An 18,915-nucleotide genomic window follows, 5' to 3' on the forward strand; every position below is an offset into this window, starting at 1 on the left:
CAATGGGTGTCACATATACACAGAGCCAGGTGTACTGGGGGCTGCAGTATGGATGTACCCCCAAACCAGCCACAATCCCCCCATAATCCCTCCCCAGTGACTGCAATGGGTGTCACATATACACAGAGCCAGGTGTACTGGGGGCTGCAGTATGGATGTACCCCCAAACCAGCCACAATCCCCCATAATCCCTCCCCAGACACTGCAATGGGTGTCACATATACACAGAGCCAGGTGTACTGGGGGCTGCAGTATGGATGTACCCCCAAACCAGCCACAATCCCCCATAATCCCTCCCCCAGTCACTGCAATGGGTGTCACTATTGGGGAATGTGAGGATGGAAAATGGTGATGAAATAAAGGGAAATAATTCTGCTGATCTGTGCTGCAATCAGGGCTGTTATACTCACAGTAATTCCTCTATCCGGCTTGTTGGCAGAGCCGCCATCAGGACACTGAATTCATCACCCCCCAGCCTGTTATCAGACAGGTCCAGTATCCTCAGAGTCTGGTTATTCCTTACCCCGGATGCCAGGTGGGGGCAGCTACTGGAGGGCAGATTATTATTCCCCAAACTGGAGGAGAAGAGAAGGATGTTACTAGAAATGTATATAAAAATGGCATACAATTAGTATGATTTATTCTTAAAGAGACACTGAAGTGAAAAAAAGTTATGATATAATGAATTGGTTGTGTAGTACGGATAATTACTAGAACATTAGAAGCAAAGCAAATATTCTCATATCTTTATTTTTAGTTATATAGTGTTTTTTATAACATTGCATCATTCTCGAATATTTGCAGTTCACACACTACTCAGCATTCTAAATGATTTTGCAGAGCAGGCTAGTGAACTATTGACCTGTTCTCTGGGAAAGAAAAAAATAATACAGTAACTGACAGTTGAGATAACAAGCTTCGGAAGACAGAGCTCTCTGTGACTTTGAAAGTCGTGGAGCTCAATCGCTCTTTTGCATAGACTGGAGTTTCTCAACTCTTCCTGTACTGGAAACAATATGAGACTTATGTCTCTGCTGCTAATGTTTATTTCTTGGCTGTACTACACATACAAATCATTATAGCATATATATTTTTTTTGTTTGCTTCGGTGTCTGTTTAAATGAATTACATATTTTTGACATGAATTTATACTTTTAATTAATTCCTAAATAGAGGTTTGTCCGCTGTGCCCTATGCTGGACACTTGAGAGGAGAGCTCCTGGTCCTCACCACTAAAATGCAGCAAACCCTACTGCTGCCAATACACCCACACGATTCAGAGGGGATAGAGAAGTGGACACATGAAAAAACAAAAAACAACCCTACAAAGCCATCAAAATTGCTGGTGCTCTTTGCTGACATTCTGCAGCAGGGAGTAAACAAAGAAGGACGTAAGGGAAAATTTGTATCCCCAATCTGGCAGTTTTTTGATCTGCCCTCAGTGGACAGCAAGTTTGCCACTTGTAATGTGTGCCATGTGAAGCTGAGCAGAGGGTCTAACCCCTCCAACTACGGCACCTCCAGCTTCATCACCCATCTTGCCAAGAAGCATTATGTTGAGCATGAGGAGTTCAAGAGGCTGAAGGAAGCTGGTGCTGGCCCTTGCAGTGGTCAGAGCACCATAACCCACTTTGCCACTCCTGCCGACACTGAGGCCTGTTCAGGCAGCCAGACCTCAGTGGTCTCCTCTGCTCCCTCCTCCGCTTCCCATGCAAGCCAGAAGCGACACCAGACCCTGCTGAGCGAGTCCTTTTGTCAGGAAATCATATTAATGCAGATAAATAATCCCCATCTTGCTTTAAGCTGATTATACAGTATATGTGTTAAAATATTCTGCAGATTACTCCACCCTTCATTTTAAATAATCCTAAGTGGGTAGACAGACTCTCACAGTTACTAAGAGAATAAAAGCCTATATAAGGGGCCATCTTAGCAGCCTCGCGACATCTGTAAAAAAAGATAAGGAGGATAATAAGACAGCCCTGGAAAGGGAACTACAGACTTTGTGGGATAGGTATCATACCTCTAAATCAATATCTCTCCCGAAACAAATAAACACAGTGAAGGAACAACTGGACACTATTAGTTCAGAAGAGGTAGCGAGATAATTTCGCTGGCTGGGCAGCAAAAATTACCATTTAGCCAATAAAGCCAATTCAAAACTAGCTAAAATATTGACCGGTCAAAAAAGAGCTTCCAGATTCTCCCCAATCAAACTACCTAGAGGGGGTGTAACACATAACCCAGATAAGATCGCTGAATTATTTAGGGAATTTTACGAAAAACTGTATGCCAATAACAAATCCTCCACACCGGACGCTATACGGGATTTTCTGAGTCAAATTAATCTACCCCAACACAACAACAGATGGATTACATTAATCAACTCTTCTCTCTAACAGAAGTCCTATAGACTATCAAAAACTTAAAACCCCTGAAAGCTCCAGGCCCTGGCGGCCTAACCGGCCAATATTATAAAACTTTTCAAGAAATTGTTGCCCCTCATTTATTATTATATCTATCCGCAATTAGAGATGGACAGACTATCTCCCAATTATCAAATAACGCAACAATTACAGTGATCCCAAAAGAGGGCAGGGATAATACATTCTGCAAAAATTACAGACCCATCTCTCTTATAAACATTGACCACAAAATTCTAACAAAAATCCTAGCGGATAGATTAAACATTTTTCTCCCCAAACTAATAAATTCCGACCAAGTCGGATTTGTCAAATCCAGACAAGGTACAGATAACATAGGAAAGAGCTGCAATCTGATTCATCTAGCCAATCATAAGGGCCTCCCTATGATGCTGCTTGCAGTAGACATAGAGAAGGCCTTTGATTCACTAAATTGGGAATTTCTATATGCAGTACTGAATAAGTTTGGATTCAGTGGCCCCTTCCTTCAAATCCTCAGAGCTCTTTATTCCAACCCCTCTGCCTCTATATTATCCGCAGGGTGTTTCTCCGACTCCTTTTTTATCAAAAGAGGGACAAGGCAGGGATGCCCTCTATCCCCTGCCCTATTTATTCTAGCATTTAAAATATTACTAGAAGCCATAAGATCAAACATTTCCATAAAAGGCTTCCAGGTGGGCTCAAAGTCATACAAATGCAATGCATTTGCAGATGAACTCCTATTGACACTCACAGAACCCATTGTCTCATTACCTAATGTTCTTAAAATATTAAAATCTTTCGGTCTAGCCTCAGGCGTAAAAAGCAACCAAGAAAAAAACGAAGCCCTTCTTATAAATCTTCCTACTGGACTAGAGTCACAGATCAAAGAAAACTTTCAATTTATATGGAAAGATAAAATCTTAAAGTATCTGGGTATCCAAATTTCTAGATCACTCAAAACCCTTTACGAGCAAAATAATCCCCCTTTGTTTAAAGCCCTCTCAAACTAAACTACTGGAGCAGACTGAACCTGTCATGGATAGGCAGAATTACCTCTACAAAAATGATTATCCTACCTAAATTACTTTATCTTTTTAGATCCTTACCCATAGAAATCCCCTTAACACAGCTCCAAAAATTTCAAAGAGAAATACTTAGATTCGTCTGGAATAAAATAAAATCTCGTATAGCATCAGATATTATGTTCAGACATAGAATGGAGGGAGGACTGGGAGTTCCCGAAATAACAAAATTCTTTCAAGCTGCCAGAATCTCTCAACTACTGAGCACATTCTCTGAAAATCACGCCTCACAATGGAGAGATATTGAGAACACCTTATCCTCACCATACCACATACAGGACATGATTTGGGTAAAGAATATCCCCCAGGCAATTATGAGTTCAGATAACCCTTTTACAGCATTTTCTTTTAAACTCTGGAACATTCTGAGATTCAAATATAGGCTCATATCTGAGGTCTCCCCCATGGCTCCCATAATTAGGAACCCTGAATTTACCCCGGGTCTAGAACCCAAAAATTTCCACTGGTGGTCCTCTAATAATATTCGGACCTTCCATGATATACTTAAGAAGGGGAAAGGTAATATCCAAGATACAATATCCCCCCCCCCCCCGACCTCGGAAGTATTCCGATCTTTACAGCTGCAACATTATATATCGCAACACTGGAAGGCCAATTATGTTCCTCCACTAACCCTGATAGAGAAAACATTAGGTAATGGAGAAGACCTATCTAAATCAATCGCATTAATATACAAAATACTCATTACACCGCTAGCCCACAAGAAAAAGCTCTGCCAAAAGCACTGGAAAAAAGATTTCGGTTATGAAATTACAGAAACACAATGGACATCCATATGGAAGAACACATCTAGATGCTCAAACAATGTTTCGTTATCTGAAACGTCCATTAAAGTTTTATTCCGCACTTACTTAACTCCATCGAGAATAAGTAAATACAACACACAAAAGCCTAATACATGTTTCAGAGGTTGCTCGGTTTTAGGTGACCTCCTCCACACTTGGTGGAGCTGCCCGGTAGTACAAATAATTTGGTCTTAGCAAAAAAGTTTTGGAACAAACCTTCCTCTCTCAACCCCTTGCCAGCCTTACTTAATATAAGCATGACTAACTTATCCCGCTTAGAAAACACCTTATTTACGACGATATTAGTAGCCACTAAATCACATATAGCACAAAATTGGCTTTCTAAAGATCTGAGCTGAGAAAAGGTAATACAAAAAGCTAATTATATTTGTCTGAATGAATTCATAATGGCTCTAACAAATGGGGATATCTCATTGTTTTCTTCTATTTGGACCCCTTGGTTGTTATCAGACCATGGGAAACACATCAAAAGAATTATGGACAAATACTGACTGCAGATAACGCTTTGTTTGACCCCTACCTACTATAAAGATTAACCAATATAGGAACCTGAGTGGGCACCTCTTACGTTAACTTACAAGAGTATTGTAACGGTTGGTGTCGTAGCTCAGATGTCTGATTATTTGGTGATCTGCAGAATCACCAATAATAAATAATACAGATACTGTACCCGATTATGTGTGATCTGCAGAATCACCAATAATACCAGTATAGCAGACAAAGAGCAGAGTGTGTAGTGATTTGGTGCAACCGTAACTTTAATAGCAATGAGACCTCACCAGAGGGGCTGGTGAGGTAATAACAGTACACTAATCGTGCACTAGCGTACAACCTCCAGCAAGCTGGAGAACAATACTGAAGAGGCTGAGTCTCCCGAGGAGCGGGTGATTCAGAGTGTACTGCAGGGTAAGGGATACAGTAATACTACAATGACAGATTACCTGAGGAGCAGGCAATTAAGGATGTACTGCAGCCTATCAGAACTTGCTTCACCAGAGGAGCTGGTGTAGTTAACACCTCACCAGTGGCAAGGGCCCACTGATGAGTAGAATGGTCAGGCAGGCAAGGTTCGGCAACAGAGTGGTAAGTATCAGTACGAGATCGTGAGACAAGAGAGTAATCGGTAATCAGGCAGAGGTTCAGCAACAGGTAGGCAGATAGGCGAAAGTACAGAATCAGAAAGCAGGATCAGAGTCAGGGTAATCGCTAAGAGTCATTCACAGGAGATCAGTACAGTAATCAATAACCTAGTCTGGGTGTGAAATCCTTAGCATCAACACCCAGGAACTAGTCTAAACAAATAACAATCACAAGGTAGCAATATCCTAGTCTTGGTGTGAAATCCTTAGCATCAACACCAGGGAACTAGCCTAAGGTCTGAGCGCTAAAACGCAAGTATTCACGACAACAGACACCTGCAGAATGAAGCCCGGAGGCTTATGAAGCAGAGGAGACCCCACTGGCACGCCCCTCCTGAATCAGCCAATCTTAGGCGCCGTGGGACTCCTCTGACGTCAGCCGACCAGCAGGTCAGCTGACGGGCTTCCTCCCCGCATAAAGGTCCCGTCTGTGCGCGCACCTGCGCGCTAAGGTGACCCCCGGCAAGTGAGAAGGCTCCGTCCTCGGCGTCCTGGACGCTGGACGGACGGATGGCCGCATGGAGGCAGCTGCGGCGGCGGTGCTGTTCGCCGCAGCTGCATCGTATATTACAGTACCCCCCCTTCTAGGCGTGGGCTCCGAACACGCACCACCTGGCCTATCTGGATGCATCCTATGGAACTCCATCCTGAGCTCCTCTGCATGCATGCGAGAGAGTGGTACCCAGGATCTCTCTTCCGGACTGTACCCCCGCCAGTGAACCAGATATTTCAGCGGAGGTCTGGAAACAAGTAATAATGAGCTGTGAGTGACTTTCCTGAATGACCAGATGGTGACCCAAGGTGCTGAAAATGTGTGCCAACGGCGTCGGCTGTGCTGCTGCTGGACACCTCTCTGCTGCATCTCCTACAGCTGAGCGCCCTCTCCCTAGCCGTGGACCAGTCCCAGAAGCAGCGGAGGTGATGCCACTCCCTCTCCTGCCACGCCCATGACCCTTGGCAGACATTCTATATGCATAAGATTTGAAGGTGAAAAGTGTGCTGCTTTTTACTGTCAATAATATGTGTGTGGGCCTGGGGACAGACGGAATATAACGGGACATTATTTATTGATTTTTTTAAAAAACAGACAGAAAAGAAAAAAAATGCACAGACAGGGCAAATGCTGAATACAGTAATAAAGCAGTTAAATCAGTGAACGCGTGCCTGCCTGCACTACGCACAGCACACTAACTGCACACTGGAACAGTACAATGTCGCTGACTACACTGAGTGACTACAACGAACTTAAAGGACTACTGTAGGGGGAAATAGAGTTGGACTTACCTGGGGCTTCTAATGGTCCCCTGCAGACGTCCTGTGTCCGCGCAACCAATCACTGATGCTCCGGTCCCTGCCTCCGGTTCACTTCCGGAATTTCCTGAAGTAGGAAAAGCACTGTGCCTGCGTCCTTGCTACTGCTGATGTCACTGGGAGTGTACGGCACAGGCCCAGTACGGTCTGCACCTGCACAGTATGCTCCTGGTGACATCAGTGGGAGCAAGGACATGGCCACACATGCGCAGTAGTTTTCTGACTTTAAAGTCGCAAATTCCAGAAGTGAACCAGCAAAAATCAGTGAACACATGCCTGCCTGCACTACGCACAGCAGCACAGTAACTGCACACACTGGCACAGTACACTGTCACTGACTACACCGACTGACTACAACTAACTTAAGTTGATCACTGCTGGCTGGATAGCTAAATACAGTAATACAGCATTGAAATCAGTAAACCTGTCTGCCTGCATTAAGCACAGCACTCAGTACACTTTCACTGATGACTATACTGACTACAACTAACTTAAGTTACTCACTGGCTGGCTAGCTAAATACAAGTATCAAATACAGTAATAGAAAAATCAAATGAGAGAAAACGCTGGGTTTTGACACAAAAAAAACGCTCTTGCTGTGTAACTATATGGCCTGGAGAAGCTCTCAGTCCACAGAGTCTAGCAAGGACAGAGTTCTCAACATGGTTGCCGCTTTATATACAGGAGGGAGGGCAGAGCATCCCCTCCTATGATTGATTGCTAGGGCCTACGCTGGGGCCTCTGATTGGCCCAGGGACTAGAGATGTAGCGAACCTCCGATTTTGGGTTCACAAACCCTGTTCGTGAACTTCCGCGGAAGGTTCGGTTCGCGGAAAAGTTCACGAACCGCAATATACTTCAATGGGGAGGCGCACTTCAAAATTTAGAAAAATTTCTACCGGCTTGAAAAATGATAGAATACATGTTTCAAGGGATCTAATACCTGGAGGAAAACATGATTGAGTGAAATACACATCAAAAGTCCCAGGCAAAAATCTAGATTTCACATAAACCCCTATTTTAAGGTCAGAAATCTCATTCAATGTTCAATTACAGGCCTACACTGCTTTACAACATCAGGCAGTCCCGCAGTCCCTCACTCCCTCACCCTGGGGGGAGGAGGGTCTCATCTTCCAGGGAATTGTAGAATTTCAAAAGCCAGCTTATATACCTTGGCCGGGAATTGAACCCAGGTCTTGGCCAGGAATTGAACCCAGGTCTAAGTGCTTGGTAGTCAGCTCTCTTAACCGCTGGTTCACCACCAGCACTACATGCTGAAACCAGCCTAGCATGTACCATTATGATATATCCTAGAGAAAAATGAGCTTGCTTAAAGATTTGTAGGCTTTCAAAATCCAGCTTACACATACCTTGGCCGGGAATTGAACCCAGGTCTGAGTGCATGGTAGATAGCTCTCTTAACCGCTACACCACCACCAACACTACTTTCTGAAACCAGCCTAGCATGTACCATTATGATATATCCTAGAAAAAAATGAGCTTGCTCTCTCTCTCTCTCTCTCTCTCTCTCTCTCTCTCTCTCTCGGACTTGATGGGTTTGAAACTGAAAATTCACTTCAATGGCATCAACGGATACAAGCAGAATTTCACAGGCGATTTCGGAATTCTGCCGGATTGAAAAAGCAATTCCGTTCCGACCAGAGTTACCAATTTCCGCCCAAAATTGTGGAAAATAGAATTCCGCAGAAAGCGGTGACCATCCCTACTAGAGAGAGAGAGAGAGAGAGAGAGAGAGAGAGAGAGAGAGAGATGAATCTACCTGGCTATCTGGGGTTCTCTTCGGACAACTGTTGAACACAAAAGGCAAGGCCATGCCTGGGTGGGCTTGAACCACCAACCTTTTAGTTAACAGCCAAACACGCTAACCAATTGTGCCACAGAGACTGTGTTCTATTCCTGGCCAATGTGAGTTGGCTTTTGACATACTACACATCCTTAAGCAAGCTTATTTTTCTCTAGGATATATCATAATGGTACATGCTAGGCTGGTTTCAGAATGTAGTGTTGGTGGTGGTATAGCAATTAAGAGAGCTATCTACCATGCACTCAGACCTGGGTTCAATTCCCAGCCAAGGTATGCAAGCTGGCTTTTAAAAGCCAAAAAATCTTTAAGCAAGCTTATTTTTCTTTAGGATATATCATAATGGTACATGCTATGCTGCCTTCAGCATGTAGTGTTGGCGGTGGTATAGCAGTTAAGAGAGCTATCTACCATGCACTCAGACCTGGGTTCAATTCCCGGCCAAGGTATGTAAGCTCGCTTTTGAAAGCCTACAAATCTGTAAGCAAGCTAATTTTTCTCTCGGATATATCATAATGGTACATGCTAGGCTGGTTTCAGAATGTAGTGTTGGTGGTGGTATAGCGGTTAAGAGAGCTGACTACCATACACTCAGACCTGGGTTCAATTCCCAGCCAAGGTATGTAAGCTGGCTTTTAAAAGCCTACAAATCTTTAAGCAAGCTAATTTTTCTCTAGGATATATCATAATGGTACATGCTAGGCTGCCTTCAGCATGTCGAGTTGGTGGTGGTATAGCGGTTAAGAGAGCTATCTACCAAACACTCAGACCTGGGTTCAATTCCCGGCCAAGGTATATAAGCTGGCTTTTGAAATTCTATAATTCCCTGGAAGGGAAGGAGGAGGGAGGGAGGAAAGTAGGAACAAGCCTATAAGAGCCTAACTAAACTCTCCCTAGCAGAGTCTGTCAGCAGCTGTCCCTTAACTAATTAGTGCAGGCAGACTAGTGAGTAAAACGGCACAAGGACCTTGCCTTTTATAAGGGGGGTGGGGCTCCAGGAGTGAGTGCAGTCTGATTGGCAACAATGTGCCTGCTGACTGTGATGTAGAGGGTCAAAGTTCTGCTCAATAGAGCATTATGGGTGAATCGAACTTCTGGGAAAGTTTGCCTTCGCAGGCGAAAGCGAACCACCCAAAATGCGCCTGGAACCATTCGCCAGCGAACCGTTCGCGACATCTCTACCAGGGACGTCATTTCCACCAATCACAGATTTCAGTTGCGAAATAATGGCCGTGATCACGGGTCAAATATGTGTAAGCCCAGCAGAATCCGTGATTGACATCTGTGATCAAGGCCCGATCACGGATTCCCGATCATGATGTCAGAAAGTTAAAAAAAAATGCTTGTGCATCACGGCAATGCTGTGATCATGAGGTCGTGATGAGCACCACTAGTTAGCAGAGTTTAGTGTTAGTAGGGATCGTGTTAGCAGGGATTAGTGTGAGCAGGGATTAGTGTGAGCAGGGATTAGTTTAGTGTTAGCAGAGGTTAGTGTTTGGATTAGTATTCACAGGAAATAGTGTTTGCAAGGATTAGTATTCACAGGGATTAGTGTTAGCGGGGATCAGTGTTAGCAGTGATTCATGTTAGCAGGGTTTAGTGTTAGGATTAATGTTCGCAAAGATTAGTGTTAGCAGAGTTAGTGTAAGGATTAGTGTTAGCAGGGATTAGTGTTAGGATTACTGTTTACAGGGATTGGTGTTAGCAGGGTTTAGTGTTAGGATTAGTGTTATCAGGGATTAGTGTTAGGATTAGTTTTAGCAGGGTTTAGTGTTAGCATATATTAGTGTTAGCAGGGTTAGTGTTAGCAGGGATTAGTGTTAGGATTACTGTTAGCAGGGATTAGTGTTAGCATATATTAGTGTTAGCAGGGTTAGTGTTAGCAGGGATTAGTGTTAGGATTACTGTTAGCAGGGATTAGTGTTAGCAGAGAATATTGTTAGAAGCCTTTAGTGTTGGGATTAGTGTTAGCAAGGATTAGTGTTAGCAGTGATTAGTGTTAGTGGGGATCAGTGTTAGGATTAGTGTTAGCAGGGATCAGTGTTAGCAAGATTTAGTCTGAATAGGGATCAATATTCGAGGTAGGTACAGAGGTGCCAAAAGGGTAAAAAAAAAACATACAATAAAACCATAAAATGGGGGGTCCTGGATGACCTACCACCCCAAAAATGACAAATTACAATTGTTCCAAAAAATTAGACAATTTATTCTTACTTCAAAAAAACACATACAATTTGCAACGCATTTCACGGGTCCACAGCCCGCTTCCTCAGGCAGCATAAAAGCAGGAGCAACTGCAATAAAAAATATATAAACACCAATATATAAACACCATATAACATCACGGTATGGTTAAAAAAATCGGACTATGTCAATATAAGTTACACATGATTATTTCAACTTAAATGCTGCTGTCCAGACCAGAATATATTGATATGCAAATACCACTTGTTATCTACTTTCAGCCCTATTCCAGTAGACAATATTATATATTTTACCCCCTACTGATTCTTCAACGTGGTCCCAATTTCTTGCAGTCACATGGGGGGGTAAAATATATAATATTGTCTACTGGAATTGGATGTTAGGGTTAACCCTTACATTAACATAGTCCGGTTTTTTTAACCACTGTAACGATTGTGGAATTATCTCCGTGGTCAGCGCACAAGATGCGCACCGACACTGCGGAAATCCTTCACAAGCGTCTGAATAACAGAACCCAGCTTTGGTGCAATGCACCTGCAGAGGGGAATTCCCACCGGCAGATGGAGCTGTAAAGTGCAGAGGAATAAACCCTCTGCACTGCCACAGATGCCACATAGGAATTGTACGAGGGGAAGCAATACAAGGCAAGATAGCCCCTGGTGAGAGAGAGTGAGCACAGAGACAGAATGTATGTATGTCCACCAATCTAGTCGCCACCTGGCGACGGTGAACACCCAACAGCGAAGACCAAGTGGGAAGCAATCACAAGGCAAGATAGGCTCCTAGTGAGAGAGAGTGAGCACAGAGACAGAATGTATGTATGTCCACCAATCTAGTCGCCACCTGGCGACGGTGAACACAAAACAGCGAAGACCAAGTGGGAAGCAATCACAAGGCAAGATAGGCTCCTAGTGAGAGAGAGTGAGCACAGAGACAGAATGTATGTATGTCCACCAATCTAGTCGCCACCTAGCGACGGTGAACACACAACAGCGAAGACCAAGTGGGAAGCAATCGCAAGAATGGCGATTGCTAATAGCGACACAAGACTGAGTAAAGACAGAGCATAGGTGTAGTAAGAAAGAAAAAGCAAACAACAATGATCAGAACGCCAAGGAAAATAACAAACGCACTAGCTAAACACGGTCGCCGCACGAGAAGCGCAACAGCGACAAAACACGTTAATGGCGCGGTCTCCGCACGAGAAGCGCAACAGAGACAAAACGCGCCAACCCTGTGTAACGATTGGTGTCAGCAACACAGATTTTTCTGATTATTGGTGATCTGCAGTATCACCAATAATACAGATGCTATACCTGATTATTGGTGATCTGCAGAATCACCAATAATACTAGTATAGCTAGACACAGGACAACCAATGTGGAATTGTGTTTGGGGCGACAGTAATGAGGAGAGGATATCTCCCGAGGAGCGGGAGATTCAGACAATACTGCAGCCAAGGATCCCCTGAGGGGCAGGGGATTCAGACTGCACTGCAGCCAAGGATCCCCTGAGGAGCAAGTGATTCAGACTGTACTGCAGCCAGTGGACACCTGAGGAGCAGGGACCACTGACTGTGCTGCAAGGATGATCACCTGAGGAGCAGGTGATTAAGACTATACTACAGCCAAGGATCCCCTGAGGAGCAGGGGATTCAGATTGTACTGCAGCCAGTGGACACCTGAGGAGCAGGGACCAGTGGCTGAGTTGCAAGGATGATCACCTGAGGAGCAGGTGATTAAGACTCCACTGCAGCTAGCAGATACTTGAGGAGCAAGTGTTACAGACAGTGCTGCAAAGGCTGATCACCTAGGGAGTAGGTGACAGCTCTTAGAAATTCCTCACTAGAGCGTTCAAGCGGACATTAGCGCAGACTCACAGCCAGACACAGCGGCGACTGCAGAGGCCGCTCTCTCCTCTCCAGACACAGCCTCTCCATCCACCAGTCCAGCCAAATCGAGGCCCAGGAGAGACGAGGCCCAGGAAGCAGATACTCAGGTAGGCCAGGGGCTACCTCCGCGCGCAGGGCTTAAACATTCCCCAGCAGCCTTACCGATTGAGGCATTCCCAGCTACAGACACAGCAGCCACACAAACCTACATTAAGGAAATACTCCTAACTTTTAAATCTGCACTCTTATCAGACCTGGCAGACTTTACAAAAGAATTTCGCCAAGAACTTACATCTCTGGGAGAAAGAGTACACAGAACTGAAAACAAGATCTCAGAGCTTACTACAGCTCATAACATTATGGTGGAGTCCACTGATACACAATCCTCTGATATAATCTGGCTTAAGACTAAAGCAGCAGACTTAGAGGACAGAAGCAGAAGAAATAATCTTAAATTTAGAGGGATCAATGAACAGATCTCTCCTGGGGAGCTCTCTGCCTATCTAAAGGGCTTGGTAAAAGCGGCTCTTCCTAACACCCCTGAAGTTGAGCTGACAATCGATAGAGCCCACAGACTACCAAAACCTGCACATCTACCCAATTCTATCCCTAGGGATGTGATTGCAAGATTTTTGTTCTACACAACTAAAGATGATCTGATGCTTTACATTCGGAAAAATGGCACTTTCCCTGAGCAATATTCTCACATCCACGTATTTTCTGACCTCTCTGCAATGACCCTACATCTGAGAAGAGAGCTTCAACCTTACACAAAAGCACTACAAGCGATACAAGTTCCCTATAAATGGGGATTCCCCACCAAGCTAATCTTCTCATTTAACAACAAACAATATGTAATCACCTCAACAGAGAATGGCCTTAAATTGTTCCGGCAACTAAAGATTCAGATCCCAGAGACTGCTCTTTCTGTTTCAGAATCAATGGGTCCCTCCAAGATTACTCATGATTGGCGATCCCAATCCAAGCGTTGAAGGCCTGTTTGAGGTTTGGCCAACTTCTCCCTGAGCACACATGAACAGTGCACTTCTCTTCTTATCAACACCTAAAGTGTTGATAGTTCTACCCCCAAGTTCTCTAGTGTGGTTTGACGAACTGTTCCACATGGTTATTCAGTTGAGTTTGTTGACTGGGTTAAACCCAGCTTTAAATGAATATATATAATTATGTTCGGTTGTTATGTTTTTATCTGGTTAAGTTCACCCACTATATCTGCTTTCCAGTACAATTGCTTCTTCCCATTTTATATACTATTGTGCACAGATTTCTGCAACTCCTTACTAAACTTAATGCAGGTCTCTCAGCAGAATGGAAATCTAGGATGCCTTTAAAATTTTTATCGATAAATGTCAGAGGTCTAAACTCAGCAACTAAACGATTTATGTTCTGGAAGGAGGTTAAATCTAAATTGCCCCAAGTTGTGCTGGCACAAGAGACACATCTGTTACAAGATGATACCAAATATTGTCACAACCCCCTATACCCAACAATTTATCACAGCTCCTTTCAAAAAAAAAAAAAAAGAGGAGTCTTACTGGCTTTCCATAAGGATGTAAAAATTGATCCCCTTTCAATTATCCAAGACCCGCAGGGAAGATTTATAATATTCATTGGGTCAGTAAACGACCAGCTCCTCACAATAGCCAACGTATATAGCCCCAATCAAGGACAAAGGGCCTTTGTACAAAAAATATGCACACACTTTCAGACCCTGAAAAAAGGCCGCCTCTTAATTGGAGGAGATTTCAACGCCTGTTCCTCAGCAATAGATTCCACAGCCAGAGACCCTAGTAAACTGATCTTAATTGATAAACAAATAAGATGGAACTCACTTTTTGACCCATGTAGGATCTTACATGGTTCTGAAAAGGATTTCACATTCTTTTCTGGGGTCCATAAAACCTTTTCTAGAATAGATATGTTCCTAGTAGATAAAATTCTGCTTCAAGAGGTTTTATCAGCCTCTATAGGTACCAAAACATGGTCCGACCATGCTCCTATTGAACTCTCGATCAAAGACGGCCCCCAGGTTCAAAAACCCCTTTTCTGGAAGTTAAACAATTCCTTAATATCGGAATCATCCTTCAAAAATGATTTGTCCCAAAACATAGCCTCCTTTTTCAACATAAATGACATCCCGGAAGTTGGCATGGCAACGATTTGGTCCGCCCATAAGGCGTTCATTAGAGGTTTAATCATCCGCAGAGGCGCTTACATCAAAAAACAAAGATCCCAGGTATATGAAGAAATTCTGGCAAATATCTGTATCAAAGAAAATTTACACAAACAAAACCCCACTCAAGAATTACATAAATCCTTGTTCCAACTAAGGGAAGAATTACGCACTCATTTAACACATCAATACGACTTTCTATTGCAAAAAGCAAATCTAAAATCTTATTCACAACACAACAAAGCAGGCAGGTTTCTAGCGAGACTAATTCACCAAAAACAGGCCAAAACCAGAATACATACTATGACTCACCCTGTATCTAAATGTAGAATCACAAACCCCAAACACATAGCAGATCTCTTTAGTGAATACTATGCAAAGCTATACAATCTCAAAGATGATCCCTCCACCCCTCAACCCACGGATGAAATTATAGCTAAATTCCTCCAAGATATTAACCTACCACAAGTATCCCCCTCACAGCTAGAGAAGCTAAACATGCCCTTCACCTCACTAGAGGTTTAGAGGTGATCAAATCCTTGAAACGTAACAAAGCACCTGGTCCTGACGGATTTAGCAACAAATACCTTTTGACTTTTGCTCAACAGCTAGCCCCTCATATCACAAATCTATTTAATACCTTCGCATCAGGCACAAGAATGCCTCAGGAATATCTAGAAGCGATAATTACAGTATTGCCAAAGCCTGGGAAGGACCAATCTAGCCCTGCCAACTTCAGGCCAATTTCGTTATTAAACGCAGACACAAAACTGTATGCAAAACTCATAGCCAACCAATTAATGCTCTATACCCCCGGCTTACTTTCACAGGACCAAGTAGGCTTCACAAAGGGAAGGCAGGCATCGGACGGAACCAGACGCATGCTGGATATAGTCAAATTCATAGAACTCTGTCGAATGCCTTCGGTGATGCTCACTTTAGATGCGGAGAAGGCATTCGACAGAGTTCACTGGAGGTTTCTTAATGCCACACTTCATAAGTTTGGTCTTACAGGATGGATTGCAACTGCAATTATGGCATTATATACATCCCCCTCAGCCAGAATAAATGCCGCAGGCTTTATATCAAAACCCTTCTCCATATCAAACGGCACCCGACAGGGATGTCCTCTATCCCCGATAATCTTTGTTCTCCTAATGGAGACAGTCGCCCACAAAATCCGCGCTAACTCAAACATCTCTGGTATTAAAATAGGTGATTCTCATCATACGATTAGTATGTTTTCAGATGATGTTGCAGTAATCTTATCCAACCCTGAAAAATCTCTTCCTGCGCTTATGAAAGTACTCTTCTCATTTTCAGAAGTGTCTTATTACAAATTAAATCAGCATAAGTCTTCTCTGATGGGGTTTAATTTGCCTTCCCCTGTCAAGACCAATTTAACAAAGACGTTTAATTTCCCTTGGGCTAACTCGGAAGTATCGTATCTGGGAATCAAAATAACAAAAAATCCAGCAGATCTATTCCGATACAATTATATTCCGCTACTAGCCTCTATTAAAAAAGAGACATCCGAAATGTCAAAATGCTGGCTTTCATGGTCCGGCTGTATAGCCGCATTAAAAATGTTTATTCTTCCTAAAATACTATATTTCTTTAGAACGGTACACATACCGTTACGTAAATCCTTCCTTCTTGATATCAAAAGATGTATCAATTACTTCATATGGCAAGGCAAAAAGGCCAGAGTTCCTTTTCGAAATAATGAAACTTCCAAAAGCAAAAGGGGGATTAGGCCTCCCATGTATTATTTAATACTACTACGCTGCTAACCTGGATATGATTAGATATTGGTGGTCCAATGATTCCCCTAAACCCTGGGTCTCCTTAGAAACTACTATACTCAAAACACCACTAAAGCAGATCTTAATGAGCATAGCATTAGGGGCTCATATACCCACCTCCCCATACCCTTCCATTCAAGCTATATTGAAGGCGTGGGAATATTTTCTCAAACACCCGCCGGACCCAAAGACCTCACATTCACCCTTAATACATATCGATACCCTGAAACAATTCACTCCTGATTTAGACCTCTCAATGTGGTACTCAGCTAATATTAAGTTCATAAACGACTTATCAGAATCAGAATCAGAATCATCTTTATTATCGCCAAGCACACCAAGTGGTGTGCCCGGAATTGCTTGTGGTTCACATGGCCTCTAACATATAACGACACATGGCAGACATAACAAAGGCATACATACAAATACATTTGGAGCATCTTAGTCTTAAATAGAGTCCTTGGGGGGGGGGGGGAGTGATTGCTGCTGTGATAGTCCGCGTGTCAGTCCGAGATTGCAGCTGAGAGGAGGGGATGCCTGGGGCTGGAGTGTCCCTGGGATGTAGGCCAGGGGGGTGGGGGGGGGGGAGTTTTGAGTTCAGTGAGTTCAACAGGAGGACTGCTTGGGGGAAGAAGGTGTTCATGCGCCTAGTGGTCTTGGCGGGGATGGATCTGAGCCGGCGTCCCAGTGGAAGGGTCTCAAAGTATCGTCTGCCCGGGTGGGAGGGGTCGAGTAAGATCTTGGAGGCCCTTGTCTTAATTCTCGTGGAGTAGAGGAGATCTAGCGAGGGCAGGCGGGAGCCAATGATCTTTTCTGCTCTTTTTATCACTCTGTGGAGTTTGTATTTGTCTTTGGCGGTTGCTCCTGCGTACCAGACAATGATGGAGCAGCAGAGGATGGATTCGATGGTCGCAGAGTAAAAGCTGGTGAGCAGATCCCGTGACATTCCGAATTTTTTCAGTTGGCGTAAGAAGAAAAGCCGCTGCTGAGCTTTCTTCTGGGTTCTGGTGGTGTTCTGCCCCCATTTGAGGTCGCTTGTTAGGGTTGAACCTAGGAACCGTACGCTTTGGACTCGGGAGACCTCGGACCCGTCGATGAACACAGGTAGTGGGGCCGGAGGAAGTTTCCGGAAGTCCACGATAAGTTCCACGGTCTTTGCTGTATTGAGAACAAGATTGTTGTCCTTGCACCAGTTACAGATCCTCGCAACTTCGTTTCGGTAAGCGTCCTCCCCGTTTCTGTCGATGAGGCCGATGAGCGTGGTGTCATCTGCGAATTTTATAACTTTGACAGAGTCGGAGGCTGAGGTACAATTGTTGGTGTACAGAGAGAACAGGAGAGGGGACAGCACGCAGCCCTGCGGGGCACCGACGTTGGTGGTTCTCTCGCTGGAGATGCGACTGCCAAGCTTGACCCGTTGAGTTCTGTTGGAGAGAAAGTCCTTTACCCACCTGCAGAGGAGGGAATCTGCCCCAAGATGCTCAAGATTGTCGATCAGAATGTCCGGACAGATGGTGTTAAAAGCCGAGCTGAAGTCCAGGAAAAGGACCCTAGCATAGGCTCCTGGACTGTCGAGGTGTTCATAGATGTGTGCCAGGCTGACATTGATGGCATCGTCAACTGATCGGTTTTCCCTGTAGGCAAACTGGAGTGGATCGAGGAGGGTGCTGGTGGAGTGCTTCAGGTGGGCCAGCACTAGCCTCTCGAATACTTTCATGGTGATGGGGGTTAGGGCCACGGGTCTGAAGTTGTTGAGTTCCGTGTTCCCTGGTTTTTTGGGGACTGGGATGATTGTGGACCTTTTGAAGCAGGAGGGGACCTTTCCTTCTGATAAGGATCTGTTGTAGAGGGAGGTGAGGATGGGAGCTAGTTGGATTGCGCAGGTTCTCAGGCACAGTGAGGACACCCCATCCGGGCCCGAGGCTTTCCTGGTGTTGAGTCTGCGGAGGTGTTGTAGCACATCCTCCTCCTGTACTGCGGTCAGAGCGGGGATGCCCCTGGCCCCTGGGGGGCGCTGGGTGTCTTCCGTCGCGGATGCCGTGAGATCTGGAGCTGACTGGGATGCTGGGGCCACCGGCTGCTTGTGTTGGAGATCGAATCTACAGTAGAACTCGTTGAGTTCCTCCGCCAGTTGTGAGCTGGAGGCTGCTTGATGCAGGGGGGGTTTGAAGTTCGTTGCCGCCTTGAGTCCCTTCCAGACTTCCCGTGAGTTGTACTTATACGAAAATCAGATTATC

At 44.5% G+C, this 18,915-nt stretch overlaps 1 protein-coding gene across 5 annotated transcripts in view; it reads right to left on the reverse strand.

The window, feature by feature from the left end:
* The window catches only part of LOC137532579 (NACHT, LRR and PYD domains-containing protein 3-like), a 1,034,343-nt gene that overhangs the window by 635,032 nt on the left and 380,396 nt on the right, over positions 1-18,915 (reverse strand). For all 5 annotated transcript variants that reach the window (XM_068253266.1, XM_068253275.1, XM_068253249.1 and 2 more), the window contains exon 7: positions 411-575. In XM_068253266.1, coding sequence (XP_068109367.1) covers positions 411-575 — 165 coding nt within the window. The remainder of the gene's footprint in view (positions 1-410; positions 576-18,915) is intronic.

The sequence above is a fragment of the Hyperolius riggenbachi genome, chromosome 1 (genome assembly GCF_040937935.1).
Source record: "Hyperolius riggenbachi isolate aHypRig1 chromosome 1, aHypRig1.pri, whole genome shotgun sequence".
NCBI classification, from domain to species: domain Eukaryota; kingdom Metazoa; phylum Chordata; class Amphibia; order Anura; family Hyperoliidae; genus Hyperolius; species Hyperolius riggenbachi.